Source organism: Piliocolobus tephrosceles, chromosome 15 (assembly GCF_002776525.5).
Source record: "Piliocolobus tephrosceles isolate RC106 chromosome 15, ASM277652v3, whole genome shotgun sequence".
Lineage (NCBI taxonomy): Eukaryota > Metazoa > Chordata > Mammalia > Primates > Cercopithecidae > Piliocolobus > Piliocolobus tephrosceles.
Window position 1 is genome coordinate 104,334,685 of NC_045448.1, and position 21,221 is coordinate 104,355,905.

A 21,221-nucleotide genomic window follows, 5' to 3' on the forward strand; every position below is an offset into this window, starting at 1 on the left:
TTTTGGCGGGGAGTGCGAGGTTTGGTTCGCGTGGTGAGGCATAACTGCAGGGCTGGGAGCTGCTCTCCAGGAATTCTGGGGAATCCCTGGTGAGAATCCGGAGCCGTGGCCAAGAGGTCAGGAGAGTCAGGGGGCCTTGGAGGGGCTTCCGGTTCTAGGCCAGCTGTGGAGAAGCAGAGGTACGGCCCTGATGGAGACATGCGCTCCTCAGCATGTCTAAAAAAGCAAGCCAGGGGAAGAGCTGTCTGTACAATGAGGGAGGTTATTACTACTCTTTAGGAGCCACGATGATACTCTTAATCACCCTTCTAGCTGATCACCTGCCTTTCCAGACCGGAGACAGGCGGCAAGTTTGAAGTCGACACCCGGAGGCCAGTTTGTCCCCCTTCCCCGTAAGAAATAAAAAGAAAGGAGGTTGGTTTTCAGGGCTGGCCAGCTAGAGGGTGGGTGGGACCCCCACTGGAGGCCAAACCGCAACGGAGAGCAGGTCCGGGTGGAAGAGGTTTCCTCCGCGCCGCCGCTTTATTTCGCTGAACTTGCGGGCTCCAGAGACCTTAAACGGTTTGTTTGGGGCGCTGCAGCGGGCGGCACAGCTCACTCTCCCCGCGCCTGGGCGGCCGGGGAATTCCCCCGCACCCACCCGGGTCCGCCGCCCGCGGGAGCGCCCAGCAGGGTCAAGTGGATTCTGGGCCGCGGGAGAAGTGCGTGCAACCCGGGCAAGGCCGGGCGGGGCCGGGCGCGGGCGGGCGGCCGAGGGATGCGGCAGGGCCGAGCACGACTCCGCATCCCCCCCGCACTCGGCGCCGCCGCCTCGCCGCTCAGTCCCGCTCGCAGGGCCGCCCGGGACACCCCGGGGCTGCCGAGGGGCGGGCGGGCCGCGAGGGCGGCGGGAGAGGGGCGGCAGAGCGGTGCGGCCTGCGAGCGCCGCGGGACCCCGAGGAGCGGCGTGGGGAGTGCAGGGGCGCGCGGGGCGGGCGCGGCGCGGGGCTCACGGCGCGCGCGCGCCTCGGCCTCGTCCGCGCACACGCGCCTCCCGGAGGAGAAAGAGGCTGGCGGGCGGGCGCAGAGCACCGCGGCGGCGGCGGCTGCAGCGGGCCGGGCCGCCGCGAGGGAGGGGGGGGGGGGCGGGCGCAGGGCCGGGGGCGGGGGGCGGCGGCGGCGCGGCGAGCTCGCCGCTCTCTCGTGAGTGTGCCTGCGCGCAAGCCGGGGAACGGGTGAGTGCGCCGGCCGCTGCCGCCAGCCCGGCCAGCCCGGAGTCGGGGGCGGGGGGCGCCGGGAGCCCCGACCCGGGGGCGGGCGGCGGACGGGCGGCGGCCGCTCTGGCGCGGCTGGGACGCACCTTGAGCGGCGCCTTTCGTTGCAGCGCGCGGGCGGCCCGAGCCTCGGCGGCGGCGGTAGCGGCGGCGGCGGCGGCGGCGGCGCTGACACCTCCCACCATGGACAGCTTCGACTTAGCCCTGCTCCAGGAATGGGACCTCGAGTCGCTGTGGTAAGTCCCCGTGCCGGCCGCTTCGGGCGGGCGGGAGCAGCCGCGGCGGCCCGCGCGTCCTCACCTGGGTCGGGGGCTCCGGGCTGCCGGCCGCCGTGGGGGTGGGGTGGGTCGGGGGCGCCTGCCTCGCCAGCCCTTTCCTGCCTCCCTGGGTCGGGGGAGGATGCGTGGCCGCCTGTCCGTCTGTTTCCCTCTCTCCTGTCCCCCTCCCTCGCGGCGGCCCGCCCCAGCCCAGGAGCTGGTGATCTAGGTAGCCAGGGGCAGAGCGCAGCCGTGGGGAGGAAAAGAAGCGATTTGAAGACTGTGTCACTAATGCCTGGGGATCCACCCGTGGGCCCCCTGCTCCTCTCACTTCCTTTCCCTCCGACTGCGCCCCCTCCCTCCTCCGGCTGGCACCAGCTACCCCCTGGAGTTGATGCTGCTGCGAAGTGCCCTTAGAGGATGCTCCAGCCTCCCCGCCTGCGCCCGGTCTCGGCTGCATCCTTTCTGTCTCTCCCACCCACTTCCACCGAGATGGAAAAGTGAACACCCAGGGCAGGAAACGAGTGTTTCTCCGTGCGGGAATTCCAGAGGCCTTAGCCCAGGGAGACTCCTTGCCTCGGGGTTCACAATTCCTCTGGGCCCTTTCTTCACACCTCGTCATAGTTGCACTCCTCCTCCCCACCCCACCCGGGCGCCCCAGGTATTCCTTTATGCCACGCTCACAGCTCGCAGCCCGGGGGGCCACTCCAGGTTCCGTTTCTCGGGGATCTCACACTGGGGAGCTGCTGTAGGTAAATCGCCTCTGGAAGCAGTTTAATTCCAGTTGCGGGTGTCTTAAAAATCCCATTGGCTGCCTCAATATCCCTGTTATTCCCCCTTCTTTCTCTGCGCCCCCCCCCCCCACCCCCCACTATCTCTTAAATGTTTCCAACTAGCACTATTCAGGTGGTAAAATTACTGCCTGCATATTCCTGGAGGAACTTGTGTTATGTTTAATATTTACGGGGATGAACATCTGCTGGAACAAGCATATTAACTGCACTCTCTTCTGCCTCTGGTAATCGCTTATTGTAGAGCTGAGCTTTTTTTTTTTTTTCCTTTTGCTTTAATTCAGTAAAGAGTTCATATGTGTCTGCAACTGCAAGTGGTGTGCACATGAGTATGCAATGTACAGTTTTAAAGCTAAACTGCTTTATGATTTTTAACTCATATAGATATGTAGATCTGTGTGTATTTTCTGTGATTTAGGTTTCCAGTGACTTTTATTTTCCTGAAAACAGGCGTAACAAAATAAACTGGACACAAAGCTAGCACATTATCGAACGGTTTCTTATAAAAGGTCCTATGATGAGTAAGTACAGCTTGCTCTGCCTAATGTTGGTACCTATAAAACACACAAGGACGGGCCCTAATGTAATACAACTTTTACATATTGCACTGAAACTTCAAAGAGCCAGGGCAGAAAGAATATGAAACCTGTTAGGACTCTGTAAAAGTTGCTAATTACTGTGTTGCTGCTCCTGGGTTATTTCAGCCTTTCATTTACAGATACCTATTATTTTATAGGTTTACATTTAGAAATGTTGGTTTCTGGCGCAAATTCAATAGCTTTCCAGATAGCAACTGTACTTTTAAAATGCTGTTTGCTTTTAAAAGGCAGTTTTTCAGGCTAAGGGAAGAACTTACTGTTTCGGTATATTTTTATGCTGCTTGTCTGCTTGCTGACTCAAAGCGAACCCCCTTATGACTTTTATAAGTAACATTTTGAGATTATCAGCCATAATTTGTGGGGTCTTCCTGCACAGAGCCTGAGCTCTGTGTCCTTTTGCAGCCTTAGTTTCCAGCTGAATTACCCTGGAGCAGTGTCACAGAATGAATATCTGTTGAATTGACTTGAAATTTACATTAGCTTCAGTACATTTATTACTTTTAAAAAAGCAGACACACGTTTTTTGAAAAGTTGATGTACCTGCAATCATATTTTAATCAGTGCATCGAGTTTTGGCTTATGAAAGCATGCAGACTTTCTTGATCACAATATAGTAGGACAGTTTGGCTTGACCTGGAGGGTTTCTAGTTTTGCAGATGTAGAATTACATTTTACAAAAATTACGTGTTTCTGATAAGTTGAAGAAAAACCAAACTTGAGTATGTATTTCTAACATGTTTAGACATTTTCTCACAGATGAATTTTTGGATGCTATGTTCTCAGTTTTATGGTTTATGTAAATTTTTAAGTTTATGGTTTATTTTTAAGCTTATAGATGGTTCAAAATAACTAATACTTGAGTAGTTTCTGTGTGTCCAGTATTTTCATATCCATTGTTTTCTTATTTGAATCTCTTAATCCTGGAAAGAGTAAGTGGTAGTAGTTCCATTTTATAGATAAGAAAATAGAAGCTTTGAACTGTTAAATGACTTTACTGAGGTCATAAAACAGATGACAGAAGACTTTTTAACACTAACATTTACTGAACACTTATTATTTGTCAGACACTGTTCTGGGTACATTACATGTTTTAGCGCGTTTAATCTTCACAACTTTATAAAGCAAATACTGTTACTAGTTCCATTTTATAGATAGGAAAATTGAAGATGGGGAGATAGGATAACCTGCCCAGAGTCACACATCTAAAAATGGGGCAGCCATATTTCAACCAGAAATTAGCTTCAAAGCCCAACGATCTGACTTCAAATCCAGTCAGACAATTGCCATTTTCTAGAGTACTTCAAATGTCTTTCAGTCTATAAGGACAGCTCTGAAATTAATTACAAAACAAAACCTCGATGGATTGGAAGTTATGGTTCTGCTAAAATATCAAAGAGAGAGTTAGAGCCCTAAATGGTATTAAAATTAGAAATTTGAAAATAAAACACCACAGTTAGGAAAGTATACTTGTTAATTATGAGTTATTGTATTAGAGCAATATATATTTTAAAGACCATGGAAAGCTTCTTTCTTTGATTCATCATAGAAAAACTTTTGAAGGGGGAAGGAGGAGGTACAGATTAATGGCAAAAGAGAATCTTATTTTAATCCCTAAGAACTTTTTCTAATTGATGGACATCATTTTCCAATTGAACAAATTGGAATTTATTAGTTGTGAGTGTGGCTTTGATCTGAGCTAGTTTATTCTTGCAGTCACAGAAAGTGTCCTCAAATGACTGTATAGAAGATATAAAGGGAAAAGCTCAGTTCTGTTGAATATAATCAATACACACAATCAATTGATGATTCAAGAATTACCTCCTTTGCCTTCTTGCACACTCTTCCTCCCGCTCAGAAATATCCATACTTATTTTTCAGGATGGGTTTTTTGAGCCTAAATTATCCAGATGGCTGTTTCAACTTTTTCAGCCATACCTTAAAGTTGAAAAGTATAGCCCTAATTTCCACCTCTATTTCCACTTCCAATTTCTGGTTTGAAGCAAGACTGGAGGACTTGGAAAAAGGTGAAGATACTCATTCAGCACCCAACACTGTAGCTTTGTTCTGTAGAGTCTTGAAGAATTGGGCATTCTGTGAGTTTACAGGGGCAGATATGCAGAGGCGCAAGGCTGCCCCCTCCACTCCCTGGTCCTCCTTCTGTGGTCCACCAGCTTTTGATTAGGTGCTAGACATATAAGACATTCCTCAGGGTCTTTAAAATAATGACCATCCCTTTTAACAGGCTGACTGTTGCTTTCATTTAATTCATTTAACAAATATTTATTGATCATCTCTTAAGTAGAAGACCTTGTGCCGGTTGCTGTGGGGGATGTAAGGATGAGTAAGGCGTAGGTTGTACATGCTAGTGTTATTGTCTAGTGAGGAAATTAAGACGAGTACACACATGAAAAAGGAAGTTTTCAACACTGGTGATTCAGAACAGAGACCCTATTTGGGACTTGGGTGGAGGATGGAAAGAGGAAAAATTGAGTTAAAAAAAGGAAAAAGGCTTCCATGAAATAGGTGGCCTTTGAACTAAGTCTTGGAAGACAGATGGTGTGTGTGGGGGTATTGAGAGTACTTGGAGGCATCTTGGGCAAAGAAAACTTGAACAAGGGCGTTCGTGGTGTCTCTGAAAGATCCTTTTATGCGTCATGGTGGAATTACCTATACTGCATATTTTAAAGATGCAGAACTTTGTAGTAATGAGGTAGTTTCAGTGAATGAGAAAAGTTTTCCAAAATGAACTTGTATTTCACCTTCCTTAAATGTTAACATGTTTTAATCATTGGAGAGAAAGTCTATCAACATACAATAGTATAATAAGTATTCTGATCTTCCCTACCACTCACCCCGTTCCTCCGTAACTTCATATAAGCCAGAATCCACACACTTTTGTTCAGATAGGCATTATTCTTTATATTCCTTTAAGTTGGAGCCTTTGAAGTTATAATACATGCATCATTTCATACTCATCAACCTGTTCAATTCAATAATCATTCACAGAATATTAGAGCAGAGCAGAAGTACCATTAGGGCAGTGACTTCCAAATGCTTCAGACCGTGACCCCCAGTAACAAATACACATTTAACACTGCCACCTACCACCTCTTGTACATGCATACACATAAGTGAAACAAGAGCACCATGAAATAACGCTTATTACTATGTATGATACACTTGGATATTTCCTATTTTCTTCCTTCCTTTCTCTCTCTCTTTCTTTCTTCCCTCCTTTCTCTCTTTCTCTCTCTTTCTCTCTTTTAAATTTCCCATTCGTAGGCTGAAACCTGCAGTTTAGAAAACCCTGCTGTAGAGGATGCAAAGGAGAGTGTGTTTTTCAGGAACTTAATAGGAGAATAAGCCATACCCATAAATACCTGCAATCCGAGGCTGACACTGCCCGTTTGAGGGGCATGGGCACATCCTGTTGAAACTAAGATATTCATGGTGGGGTGGCATTTGAAATGGGTCCTGGGGTAGAATTTCAGGAGGAAATGGAAAGGAGGAAAACCATGTGGTGGGAAGACTGTGAGTAGAAACATGGAGGGAATAAAGTGTGGATCTGGTTTGGTGAAGGTGGGCTAACACAGGCAGGGAGGGACCCAGAGCCACTAGCAGTTTAGTCTCCCTGAGGGTGCTGCCCAATAGTGCCCACTGACGCTTTTGCTTGTCTTCAAATCAACCGCCGGGGGACATGCGCAGGTCAGTGGACGGCTTCCTCCAGGCCTTCTTAGACTTCCCTTCACAGTGCCAGAAAATGCTACAGATCCCTGATCTTGACTTTCAGGTGCCTCTACCCTTTCCTCCAGCGGCAGTAAAGGAAACATTTTAAGGCCTATTCCTGTCCTTTTGGTCAGCCCTTATGGGTCAAAGCAGAGCACAAAGAAAGGGCAGAAGGAGAGTGCACCTCTCCGAGCCCCAGGTGTCCTGGAGCTGATTGGTAGACAGCAGCCCTGGGAGCTGCACCTACTCACACCCTCACACCGGCCAAAGGTCACCATGTAGTTGACTGCCTGGCTCTCATTGGCCCTCAGCGTGCACCTGGAAGGGCCTCCGCAGATACAAGGAGGCAAAGGCTTCTCAGAAGAGTGGCTTCCAAGGCTTGGGCTGTGGGCAGCAGTGGGGAAGGGGCCGCTCGTCAGCCTGGAGGAGGCAGGGGGCCTCGATCGGAAGCAGTGGAGTGTTGCATGCGCTGTGGAGGAGCTCAGCCCTTGTGTGGGGCATGTTTTGGAGAAAGCCGGGTGGAGAGACTGGTTAGTTCAGGGTGCCAAGAACTTGGGGACTCCAGCTGGGCTGGGGCCCCAGAGGATGCCAGGGAGGAGGAGCCCAGGGAGGGTGCGCATTAATGTGCGGATGGGTTTTTAACCAAATGTCTTTGGATGACGATGAAGATGAGTATTGTGTGTGGGGAAATGATTCCTTCCTGTGTTCCAGATTCTCTTTTGTGAAAATGTAGGAGGGTTTTAAAATGCTAAGAATCTATTTTGGGACAATGTCCTTGTTAATTAACCACAATGGGTCTAATCAATGACACTTGAGCAACTTGAAGGAGGGCCTTTGGCTTAATACAGATTAAAGTAGTAGGTAAATTAAGAAAAAAGAAAACCCCTCAATATGGCGTGCAAGATTTTGTGTGTAAGTGGAATTTTTAACCTGGAATAGATTTGCCTGTTTGATTTTTTTTTTAATTTTAATTTTTGGGAATAAAGCCTTGGTGACAAAATCAAGGTCATAAAAGACAATTTTAATATCATTTAATGGTAATATAATTTTTTTGTTGTTGTTTTATTTCAAAGTGAAATCCATAAAACTTATTTTCAATGTCGGCTGTTCCTTTTTGTCTTGGAATTTAATTGAGGTTTCTGAATTCAGCTGGCTCCAACCTTGCTTTCTGTTTGGCCCTGGGCAGCTCATGATTTTTCTCATTTCCTATTCTCAGTCTTGGTTTAATCACTTATAAAATGACAGCACTTAGACTGGCCTACCTCATAAGGTTGTGATGTTAAGTAATAAAAGTGTCAATTGCTCTGAATGCCAAATGTAGCTCTTCTATACCCTTTGCTTTCTTAAAAATGTCTCTTTTTCATAAACAAGGAAGGATACAGAAAGGCCGCATGAGGTCAGATTCAGCAGTCCATGCGGTGGAGCGTTCTGTCTCTGACAATAGGACCCTGGGATGGTTTTGAGCAGAGGTTGGTAGCTTTTCTCAGTCATGCATCATAGTCCAGCAGACAAATATGCTCTTACTTATGGTTGTACTACTAACATATGTAGATCTATTAACCATTACATAATCTTTTATGTTTCACTGAGAATGTATTGCATTACCAACCATTACATCGAATGACTTCATTTGGCACTGTGGGTCTCATTAAATTATGTCAGGCTAATTATAATTTAGTTTCACTAGAAACAAAATACACAGTGTTTATGTCCGAGTAAGAGGACACCACCCAGTCCAAGAAACTAAATGGGTTGAATCTAAGGAAACTAACACCTGGGATGTGATAGGGCCTCAAGTGTTTGAAGGCATTTAGCTGGGAAGTGGGAATAGAGTTGTTCTGGGTTGCTCAAGGGCACGAATAAGATCAGTGGGTGTGAGAGCATTTAACAGTGATGTGATGTGGGCTGTCTCAAAGGGTAGCAATTATCTGACTTTGTAGAAAGACATTCCTGGTTAAGCAGAGCGGCAGCAGTAGGCTATCTCCGAGATTCCTTCCAGCTTCAAAATTCTGTGATCATTCCCCTCACAGGGTAGCAGGAATCAAAGAGTGCAGAAGTCATTAATTGTATTCACTTGTATATTTTCCCTCTGCAATTTCCCCACTCACCTGTGGAGAAAGGCATAGAGGGTACTTAAACTTCTTCACATAATTTCTTCCCAGGAGGCTCATTGTGAGCGGAGGTAAACAAAAATGACTGTAATTTGGAGACCACTTTAGCATAGCAACTCCATTTAGAGAGTTATGTGCTTAACTTGATACTGGAAATAATTTTATTTTTCCTTTTTTATGGACAGGAAATTAGTTTTCAAAAATTCCCTAGAGGACCATGATGTGAGTCTGTTGGTCTTACATTTTTCTTGTCATCTCTGTACTGTTTACCTGCCTTATGAAGTGACAGAACAGAATTTCAGTCAGTGTTCATTGACGTGTTAATTAGTTACCTGGCAGTTTAGATAGAAAGAGGCTTTACTGTAGTGAATCACCACCAGTTCTGGGAAATAATCTATTTTTGTTTTAAAACTTCAAAATATATTTGTTTTCACATAGAATGCTTCTAGAAGAAGAAAAGACCCAGAGTGTAGAAAATAGTTTTGAGAGCATAGGTCAGTATACTTAGCTCTCACTCAGGGAATGCTTCTCAGACTTTCATGTGCATCCAAATAATCTAGAAGCCTTGTTAAAATATACATTCGAATCTGATAGAACCAGGAGTCCGCATTTCTAACCGGCTCCCGAGTAATAGTTTTGGTCCACAGACCAAACTTTGACTTGTAAGGACTAAATGGATGAAAGTTTTCCTTGAAAAGAAACCCTTTCAAAATTTGCATTTTCTTCTTGTTTTGGGGACACCTTTGTGTAACAACAGTCCAATTCCATAAAGCTTGACGGTTACATTTAGATGCAGTATTTATTTTATTTTTGTGAGTCTTTCTAATACAATTCTGATGAGTGAGGGGGTGGTTAATTGTATTTTAGTGGAGATATGGTGGGAAGTAAACATAAAAACCTAAGTAAACACAATTTGTAATAAAAAGGCTAATCACTTTTTATAGCCTCTCAGTTCTCATCATTCCTTCAAAGCCCGGGACCTTCTGTTGTATCAGGCTCAAATGCTGAGAGTAACTGGATAGTCTTATAGACACTTCTGGATTTGTGGAGAATCTCTCAGTAACCCTTGTAGATGCCTGGGGTTCAGACCAAATGTCCCCATTCTCTCCTAGCCCTTCTCTCTTTGGGAGGGCTGGGGTGGGGAGGATAGGAGTGTTGGGGGTGGGGTCAGCTATTTGCAGAATTATTGTTCTACCCCACGGCCATAGTTGCAAATTACAACTTTCCTGGTGTCTGAGGAGAAATCACAACTCAAGACTCTACATGGAACCAAGAGTAGGTTTCACATACCTCAGTTGGGGACCTTGCATCCCCGCTCGGCTAACCATCTTCTCTCTGCGCCATTACTGGAGTATCTGAGTCCATTAGGTGTCAAACTTAGTGCAGTTTCTGTGTGTAATTTCCAGTTTTCTTTCTTTTTTTTTTTTTTTTTTTTGAGACGGAGTCTCGCTGTGTCGCCCAGGCTGGAGTGCAGTGGTGTGATCTCCGCTCACTGCAAGCTCTGCCTCACGGGTTTACGCCATTCTCCTGCCTCAGCCTCCCGAGTAGCTGGCACTACAGGCGCCTGCCACCTCACCCGGCTAGTTTTTTTGTATTTTTTAGTAGAGACGGGGTTTCACTGTGTTCGCCAGGATGGTCTCGATCTCCTGACCTCGTGATCCGCCCATCTTCCAGTTTTATTTCATTAGAAAAATGTTTGCATATAGGATGGATGATGCAAGGAAATATGGCACAATTGACTTTGCATATTCTGTGATACTGACAGAAAGTTTATTGACTTTATCTTTCTAAGGAGGGTGTGTGCATGCACATAAGCACATGAGTGTACATACACACATTTTCATTCTCTGAAGTAGGCATTGAAGACTGCTACTGACAAGAAAAACCCAGATTGGATTTAAACAATGGGGGGTATTTCAGATTTGGAAAAGAAAGGTGAATTTTCATGAATAATAGGGCAAATTTAAATCTTGCCGTCTTGAGACACGTAAACTAGTGGACGTAGTTCTTGTAGTCGTGTTTAGCATCATTTGGAGCCATAGTTTGTATTTATACTCCTGGTAGCCATGATACTGCCTTAATGCATCATAGTCCATTATGTGATCTGACTAAATGTGTTTAACCGTTTCTTGTAATATGCAACATTACTTTCCACTGTTCTAACTCTTCCTTCAGATTGCGGGGGAGGAGAGAGGAAAACAGTTGCCCCCAAGCCTGAAGGTAGGTCAGGCCCGTGGTAAGATAAGCAAGTATTTGATTATTGTTTCAGTACTAGTGTCATCAAATTAATACATTTTCTTTTACATTTAAGAAAATACAGTTCACTGATTATCAATAAGTAGTACAAATAACAGGTGATTTAGATATCCACCCCCCCCCCAAAAAAAAAAAGACTGTCAGACTCAGAGGTTTACTCTATTGGGTCCTAAGAAGCAACATTCAGGAGTTCCTTAAGAACAGAAAAAGCTACTAATGATGATCAGTAGGTTCTGACCTTTAGATGCATTGTTTGGGCTTTTGCCCTGGGACCCTGCCTTGGCCGAGAAGCTAGGTTGCCCACATGGCCCACTTGCTTCTTGTCCCACCAATCATATTCCGTGGCAGGGAGGTTTCTGGTGTGGTTTCTCAGAACTGCTGAGGTAGAAAGTGCAGTTGGAGGCTGAGGACCTTATCTCAGGCTGTGAAGTAGGTGTCTTCACTGGCCATAGACTCTGCAGTTTACTTCAATAGAAGCTCAGAGCATCCTGGGAAGAAGCAGGTTAGACTTTCCTTGCCAGGCCTTCTCGGTGTCCTAAGGATTCAAATGTTTAGATCCTTCCACTTTCTGAAACATCCTGCCAGGCCCCTCTTTTGTTAAGGAGTGCAGGGGTCCCCAGTCCCCGGACTGTAGATCAGTATTGGTCCGGGGCCTGTTAGGAACTGGGCTGCACAGCAGGAGGTGAGTGGAGGAGGGTGAGCAAGAGAAGCTTCCTCTGTATTTACAGCTGCTCCGCATTGCTCACATTATTGCCTGAGCTCCGCCTCCTCTCAGATTAGCACTGGCATTAGATTCTCATAGAAGCATGAACCCTATTGTGAACTGAGCATGTTTGGGATCTAGGTTTCTCCTTATGAGAATCCAGTGCCTGATGATCTGTCACTGTCTCCCATCACCCCCAGGTGGGACTCTCTGGTTACAGGAAAACAAACTCAGGGCTCCCACTGATTCTATATTATGGTGAGTTGTAGAATTGTTTTATTATAGATTACAATGTACTAATAGAAATAAAGTCTCCAATACATGTGATGCACTTGAACCAGCCTGAAAGCATCCCCCCACCCCTTGTCCATGGAAGAATAGTCTTCTACAAGACTGGTCCCTGGGGCCAAAGAGGTTGAGGACCACTGCTGTTGTGGGAGTGGAAATGAGGATTCACCTGAAAGGAGGATACAGCTCTAGCAACCCTCTGAACAAAATATATGAGCTGTCTGTCATCTCGAGGAAATAGACGGCAACATCAGAAATGGGAAGACCACACTACTCCAACTCACATCTATGTCTATGTGTAGTAGCCTCTCTGTTTTGGTGGATAATCAGATGGTCTCACGTTTTTACCACGGTGTGCCAGCTGTGGCCCTAGCTGTATGACTGTCTAGGATGAAACCCTTAACCTGTCTGGGCGCAGGTTACAGTGATGCCGATAAAGTCTGTTCTGCGTGAGCACCAGTGATCATCAGATGTGGAGGGATATTGTAGAGCCCGGGACAGAGTCTGACTTGGAGCCTGCTGAGTTTTTTGCAGAAGCATGTCTCCGTGTGGGAGAGGGCAGCTCAGCGGGTACCACCAGGACTCTGTTATTTGTGTTCCTTTCATTGAAGGTAGTTCCTTCCCCCAGAACGTGGCATAGCTGCTTTTGAGAACCAATCCTTGTAAGTGACTTCCTTTAATTTTTTTCAATAAGTAGAGTTTAATCTTTTAGTATGGACAGGACACTGGAGAAAATTCTTTGAAGAGTCTGAAAGGAAGTAGGGTATATTGGTTTCTAATATTTAGGTAAATAATTAGTTACATAAATTGATTTCTTTTATTCTTCAGCAGGACAAAAGTCATATTTTAGATCAGGCATGGTGGTACAGGCTGATCACGCCTGTAATCCTAGCATTTTGGGAGGCCGAGGCAGGAGGATGGCTTGAGCCTAGGAGTTTGAGACCAGCCTGGGCAACATAGGGAGACCCCATCTCTACAGAAATATTAGCTGGCCATCGTGGTGCACGTCTGTGGTTCCAGCTACTTGGGAGGCTGATGTGGGAGGATTGTTTGAGCCTGGAAGGTCAAGGCTGCAGTGAGCCATGATTGCGCCACTGCACTCCAGTCTGGGTGGCAGAGAGAGACCTTGTCTCAGAAAGAAAAAAAAGTAATGTTTTAGAGCCCTAAAATATATAATAATGTAACACAATCTGTCTACAGCATAGAGGACTTAAAGCTGCTCTTTGTAACTTTCTTCCTCTGGATTTCTAGGTTTCTGGGTTGAGACGAGCATGCTTTTATTGAGCCAGACACAGAAGTGAAGAGACCACATTTCTAGCCCTCGATATGTTTATACTTTAGCCTGGTAATAAGAACAGATGATTTCATTAGTCTAAGTAGACTTTTTACCTGCCCAAAATCCAGTGGAGTGTATACAGGGGTACCCGACCCAGCGTGGTATTTTAGGGATGATTTCCTAGAGAAAGTGACATCTCATTGCAGTCTTAAAGGAAGAATAAGGGTTAGCCAGGCTGGGAGCAGGGTAGGGATATGGCAGGTACGATAATGTAAGGAAAGGCAAAGAGGTGAAAATTAGCAAGTTGTGAACAACGGTAGTGACCAGTGCAGGTCAGTTTCAGGTCCCCGGCATTCAGGTCAGGAATGGCAGGATGGGAGGTTGGGCAGCAGAGCTGGGAGCAGCTCTTGGAGGGCCTTGTGTGGCTTTCTGAGGAGCTCCAACATTTTCCTGTAGATGATGGCCTGCATGAGGGCTTTAAGCAGGGGGGCAACATGGTCGCATTTGCATTTTATTATTATTTCTAGAAGGCACTGTACGTGGATGAATCTGGTGGCTGTGAGAGGCCACGTCTGAAGGTCAGGAGGTCAGTGAGAAGTGAGGCCTGACTAGCCGGGGCCGGTGAGGATGGAGAGGAGGAGAGGAGTAGAGAGCTGTTGGGTGCATGACACAGGCAGTATTCACTTATTTTCTGGGTAGGAGGGGATGAGGGTGCTTTGAGGCTATCTAGCTTGTGTGATGAGGTTAGGGAAAGTAGGAGGAAGAGCATGCTGAGTGGGGAAAGAGGAGCCCTTTGGATTTAAATGTATTGCATTTAAATGCCCATGACCATGAAGATGAAATTGCCTGTAGGAAGTTTACTAAAGATCCTGACATTTAGGGGAAAGGTCAGGATGGAAATAAGTGGGCGTTATCAGCATACAGGTGCTGGTGAAAGCCTTGAGATTGGACAAGATTGTCTAGGGCAGAGGAGGAGAGAATGAGAAGTAGGCTGCAGGCACCACGGTGCAGTGGGAGGGAAAGCAGCCGGTGAAGAGGGTTGAAAAGGAAAGGTCAGTGAGGGTGAGGCCGTGAGCCTGTGGGGTCCGTGGCCAGCTGCTTTATGGAGTTGGCAGTGGGGGTGAAAGAATGGATGGGAGGTGGGAGGGCGGCTATGCGTGTTCCCACTCTTGAGGGGAAAGATGGGCAAACTGATGGAGGAAGGCCTCAGAGGAGATGTGGGCAGGCCAGGCCCAGAATCAGAGGAAGAACGCGAGGGTGGCATCTGTGTAGATACTTTGAGATAAACCTTGTGGGTAGGGGCGATATTTAACAAAATACCTATGAGAAATGGAAGTTTCACAGAATGGAACTGCAAAGAAGAGGGTAATATAAAACAGATTATAAAGGGAAACTAGTAGGTTCTTTTAGTTATTTTTGATTGTACGACTTAAAAGTCCACATATGCCCCTTTGGCATACATCTGTGTCGTACTATCTGTAATTTAAAGTAATTTTGATTGAGAAGTACTTTGGTGAGTGTTCATAGCCAGGAAAAATTAGTGAGCTTGTCTAATTGTGGGCTGTTTTAAATGGATTTTTAAAAACTATTTGCAAATAGAAAAGACAGAAAGGAGTCCCAGGATGTTGTCCTAACATTTGATGGCAGATTTTCCTTGGAGAGGCACCTAGGCCAGCTGGCCTCAGGGTGTTGTGTTTCTTACACCTAAGAAGTGTCCTGAGCCCTTTGCAGGTATGTATTATCTCATTTAGTCTTCATTACCTGTAGGGTGGATTCTACTATTCCCCATTTTATAGAGAAGGAAACAGAGGCACAAGGTAACTTGCCCAAGGTCCCATGGTTAGTAAGGTAGAGCTGGGGATTTAATGCAGGTAGCCTGCCTCCAGAGCCCCTACACGTCACCACCATCCTATAATATGTATCTCTTAATGACAGAATCAGAGGACATGAGTACCGAAGTCCCATGCAACCTGAAAATATATGTGATATAGGCTGGGCATGGTGGCTCACGCCTGTAATCCCAGCACTTTGGGAGGCTGAGGTGGGCAGATCACCTGAGGTCAGACGTTCCAGACCAGCCTGGCCAATGTGGTGAAACCCTGTCTCTACTAAAAATACAAAATTAGCTGGGCATGGTGGTGGACACCTGTAATCCCAGCTCCTGGGGATGCTGAGTCAGGAGAATTAGTTGAACCTGGGAGGCGGAGGTTGTAGTGAGCCTAGATCGTGCCATTGTACTCCAGCCTGGGTGTCACAGAGAGACTCCGTCTTAAAAACAAATAAACAAATATATATATATTTACTTATTTATTTATTTATATATACACATGTACACACATGTAAATGGTCTCCAGCAGGTATAGTGAGGTATATATGGAAAAACATCTTAAGATTTATTTTGAACTTTCAAACTCAGAATGAATAACATTGTACATTGTGTTCAAGCTATTACATATTTTGGACTCGTGGAATTCTAATTAAACGGGCTTCACTGTGCATGGATTGTCTGTAGTTCACTGTCGTTTTAGGTCCTGCTCTTTTTGTTAGTATTTAAAAATACATTGCCTATATATATTCTCTTAATTAGTTGTATACTCCATAAAACCTCTAATTTGACAAATTTTATGGATGAATAAAATGGTAACAACTGTTTGCCACATCTGGTCAAATCTGCCGTAACACCTAAATGTAACTTTATTAATAACAATAATGATGGTACAGCAATACAATTTGTAAAACTACCTCATGAAAGTCATCTGACATTGTCTGTAAGGTGATTTTTTTTCATGTAGATAATTTAGCTGTTTCTTCTTAGGTTCTGTACAAAGTCAGACCATCTCTTCTAGCTGTATGACTCTAATTCTAGAAAGAACCATTGCTTCAGTGACCTGGAAAGAGTAAATAGGCTTAATTTATATCATGAGATAGTTGGGTAAAGTAAAAATTATTAGGTTCTTAGCTTAAGGGATTGGAACATATTGAAACAGATGACAAAAACAACTTTAAATGTCTTCTTCAAAAATCTTAGAGAATAAGATGTTAAGTTTTAAGTTAGGTTAAAAAAAAAAATCCACTTGGCTGGCAAAATTCCAGAAAGGCACGAATTAACGTTGGGAAGGGCAAAGGGTTCAGAGCCATCAGTAATGGGTTCAGATTCTGACATGCCCTTTACTAGCTGTGCCGTCTTTAGTCACTCAGCCTCTCTGAGCTTCAGGTTCCTTATATATAAATGAGATAATACTGCCACTGGTTTGTTATGGGATTAAATTAGATAATGTTCTTTTATGCTATCAAAGATCTCTGCCTTACAGGTTTTCTTTTTACTGGAATTTATTATCTCGTGAATTTTTATGGCATAAAAGGGGGACTGATGAAGAAAGTTAGTGAAATGTTTCCATCCAAAGGGCTAAAGTTTTCATGTGATAGGTTTAAAATATTAGGGAAATTGTCTTTGAAAGTATGTGTTTGCCTTCACCATGTAGAGAGTACGTTATACTTGTATGTCCTGCTTCTGTAATTAATAATTTGACTTTGCTTGCCACTTAAAAATTAGAATCAAATTCTGAATGGAGAGTAAAGCCCACATATATAATGGAAGGGAACCAGGCAATAAACTATCTGATTTACAGAAAACAAAATGTTTCAGGAATGCTTTCTTTAACCTAAGCTTTACTTGGAACTTGAGCCAGGTTTTGATTTTTGAAAAAATTTAAATGGCAAAAATATGTGAACCTACAAATAAATAGGGAGTGGTAATTGACTGTGGAGGCCAGTGAATGAACATGTATTTGATGTGGCCCTGAGATAGAGGCTGTGAAAGGAGTTTCCTGAAACTTATCAGCAGCCCCCAGAGCATAGGTTCACACTTTATACCTCGTGACTTTTAGAGCATGCAGGGTGTGTATTCAGGTCCACAGAAAAATAAATGTAATGCTTTTTTGAAATGTAGAACAATGTTTCTTTCTATCTGTGTTTGGTTTATATTACCTAAGAAGCATGTTCTGTATTATTAGGATAGATACCACTTTTGTGTTTATTCTAATGAAAATGAAGAAGGAAACAGTCCCCACCAATATTGTGAAGTGCTTAATGGTATTTAAAATCTCTGGGAGACTGGGCCAAAGTAAAAATATAAACAAAATAAATGGAAAGGTAACCATTACTTTCCAGTTTCTATGAGTATCACGATGCAATATTTGGAACTGATTGCAACGGCTGTAAAGTACTTCGAGGAAACCCATTAGAAGAGAATTAAAACTTGAACAGATTAGCTGCTCTTTAATGGCCCTAGGAGAAGATCTTTTGTAGCTTCAAAATCTTTTCTGATTCTCATCACTCAGCCTTCTTGGCTGTGTAAACAAAGGGAGCTTTCCTTTTGTTTTCCAGACATTTGGTAAACAAAATTTTCCAGAGCTGTGCATTTACCAGGAAATGTTTATTTTAACCTGATATCATAGATAGTTTTAACAGCTGAAGTAAATTCTGGATTTTAGATTTCTATATCCCAGGTTGAGAGTAATAAAACTAAAAGACGAAGCTTTCTAGGTACCAGTGATTATTTAGTGATGGTAACATGGATCACCGATATTTTTACTTTCTTTTTTGTATATTGATTTTGTATCCTGTGACCTTGCTGAGTGTATTCGTGAATTCTAATAATTGTGTGTGTATTTCTTAGGATTTTGTGTATACACATGATCATGTCATCTGTGAATAGAGATAGTTTTGCTTTTTCCTTTCAAATCTGGTTGCTTTTAATTTTTTTTTTCTTGCCTGATTGGCTTGGCTAGAACCTCCAGGAGAATGCTGAATAGTAGTGGAGTGAGAAGACATCTTTGGTTTGTTTCTCATCTGGAAGGGAAAGCTTTGTCATTCACTATAGAGTATGATATTATCTGTTGGTTTTTCATAGATGCCGTTTGTCAGGTTAAGGAAGTTTCCTTCTGTTCCTAGTTTGTTGAGTGTTTTTAAGCACAAAAGGGTGTGTGTGATTTTTGTCAAAGGCTTTTCTACATCTATTGGGATGGTCATATGGGTTTTAATCTGTTAATATACTTTAATACATTGACTGATTTTTATATGTTGAACCAACCTTGCATTCCTGGACTATGTCACTTGGTTATGGTATATAATGCTTTTATATATCACTGGATTTGTTTTGCTAGTATTTTGTTGAATAACTTCCTTTTTCAGAAACATAGTTGTCTGTTTTCTTCTTTGATAATGGAAGTTCATGAACACTTGAGATAAAAATAAAGGAATATGACTTTCTCAGGACTTGCCCATGGAAACATGAAAGCATTGTTTCTGCATGTACTCTGAATGATAGTCCTGTAAGTAAGAACAATCAAATCTCAAAAGAGATTTGAGTACTTGAGTACTGAAGTTCAGAAACTTTTATATAATGATTTTCTAAAGAATTTTAATTTGACACCTGCTTAAGAAATTCTCACATAATGTAATTTCTCATATGACATATTTAAATTTTAGGTCCTGACCTTGTGCAAGTCACTCAGTTTTTTTTAGCTTAGTCTTCTAATGAGTAAACAGGATTATGAGGAAGAAATAAAATATGGTGTGAATATGCTCATAAGATGTTACATGATGGGAAGATGTAATTATATAAGTATGTAAGTATAATTATTTAGCACAGGGGTCACAAATTCAAATACCTTCGAGGCCAAGTAGACCAAATAAATGTCTGAAACAGTATCACAGTTGGATGTGATAGGGCTTGTGGTCCATTTGAAGCTCTACTACCTTGCTTCAATACATTCAGGTGAAAAGCAAAACAAGCAAAATACAATAAACAACATACATCCACACCTATACTTTCTTGGCCAGTCATCATACATCTGCTTCTATAGAGTCCCTCATTCAAGGGGTCACTGATCAGGTGTAAGGCCCTAGGGTTGAGCTGCAGCTCCACTGTGGGGAAGGTTTTTACCTTCTCCAAAGCTTCATTTTCTCATGTGTAAAGTGCAGATAATGTGTGTCTTGCCAAACTCAAAGGGTAGTTGTGAGAGGTTTAAATGGCATAACAGATAGAAATGATTCAAACTATTAAGTCCTTTATAAATGTGTGGAATGCTGTTTCTCTGTTTGTATAAATCTTAAATTTCTGTAATCTCAACAAAGGTGATTTTCTTGTTAAGAAGCTTTAGTAACCAGGCATCGGACAACTCCAGAAGACCAGCTACAAACGTCTTTTTTCAATAGTAGAATAACCTTGGTAATAGATTTAAGCCCATTTAATATACTTCCTGGAATTGAATTGTTACCTGGATCACCCCACTGTCATTCCAGTAAAAAGATTCATGATATGTTCTTCTCACCATTAGGTTCTCTTAGATATGGGAATTCTTTTTTTCTTTTCTCTCTCTCTCTCTTTTTTTTTTTTTTTGAGACAGAGTCTCACTCTGTCGCCAGGCTGGAGTTTAGTGGTGTGATGTTGGCTCACTGCAACCTCTGCCTCCCAGGTTCAAGTGATTCTCCAGCCTCAGCCTCCCGAATAGCTGGGATTACAGGCATGTGCCACCACACCCAGCTAATTTTTGTTTTTTCAGTAGAGACTGTGTTTCACCTTGTTGGCCAGGATGGCCTCAATCTCCTGACCTCATGATCTGCCTACCTCGGCCTCCCAAAGTGCTGGGATTACAGGCGTGAACCACCGCACCCTGCCAGATACGGGAATTCTTATGACAGTATGGCAGTATGCATCATAATTCTTACAAACCAGATACATTATCTCTAAGGGCTTTCTGTGGTTTCCTTAACATATAAACAGAAAGTCAGAACTTATTGTCTCTTGTTATACTAGCATTTTAAAGAGTTTGATTTCTACAGTTTTCTGACCGCAGTAAATCCAGTGTTGACATCTTGATGCCTTTGTAGGAGGTTCCTTTGGAGCAAGATGTAACTCAGCATCTGCACAAGATCTGCCAAGTAGCCGCGCCACAGCAGTGCCTGGCTCAGCTTTCTAGTTACCCTCAGTCAGCGGTCACAGTCATAGAAACCCACGAGTCACAAGTGTATTGAGCTCCTTCTATGCGTAACACACCAGGCTGGCTTGGGGACAGTGAAAAAGTTATGTGGCCCCTGCTCTGAAGAAGCATGGAGTCTGTGTGGTGAGAAACCGGTTTCCATGAAATAGCTATAGAGTCTGGACTCTTGGACTGTTAGATCTGTCTGGAATGAGCCTTAGAGATCATCTTTCCAGTCCACCTCCCTCAATGTACAGCAGAGAAACTGATGCCTGTAACTAAATGCTTATTTCTGTGGTGTAGTCCAGAGCTTTTCAAATTTAGCTGCTTCCCAGAATCAACTGGGGATCCAGAGTGCCTGCGGTAGGGACCCAGGTATTTATTTTAGTTCATAAGTCCTACAGTTTGCTTATTGGATTTGGGAATGGTAACGAGCTGAGAGTGGTTTTGGAATCTGGGATTTTGAGAGCTCAGTGAAAGACCAAGAAAGAGCCTCAGGGAGGAGGTGATGTTGCATAAAGGGCAGGTAAGATCGAGGGAGACTGGAGCCTTTGGGGACAGGGGTGCCGTTAGGTGAGCATATGGAGTTGGGAACTGGTGTGGCCAAGGTGATGAGGAAGATGTTTTACATCACGTGACTCTCTTGGACAGCAAGGTGCTGTAGGAGATTTTGTACATTTGCTTTGAAAAAGATCTTTGAGGCCGGGCGCGGTGGCTCAAGCTTGTAATCCCAGCACTTTGGGAGGCTGAGATGGGCGGATCACGAGGTCAGGAGATCGAGACCATCCTGGCTAACACGGTGAAACCCCGTCTCTACTAAAAAATACAAAAAACTAGCCGGGCGAGGTGGCGGGCGCCTGTAGTCCCAGCTACTCGGGAGGCTGAGGCAGGAGAATGGCATAAACCCGGGAGGTGGAGCTTGCAGTGAGCTGAGATCCGGCCACTGCACTCCAGCCTGGGCGATAGAGCGAGACTCCG

The 21,221-nt window shown here is 44.2% G+C and overlaps 1 protein-coding gene across 2 annotated transcripts in view; it reads left to right on the forward strand.

Annotated features, from left to right (window-relative positions):
* AFF3 (AF4/FMR2 family member 3) overlaps window positions 1-21,221 on the forward strand; it is a 630,275-nt gene that overhangs the window by 36,471 nt on the left and 572,583 nt on the right. For both annotated transcript variants that reach the window (XM_023211385.2, XM_023211386.2), the window contains exon 2: window positions 1,364-1,489. In XM_023211385.2, coding sequence (XP_023067153.1) covers window positions 1,437-1,489 — 53 coding nt within the window. In that variant the 5' untranslated portion in view covers window positions 1,364-1,436. The remainder of the gene's footprint in view (window positions 1-1,363; window positions 1,490-21,221) is intronic.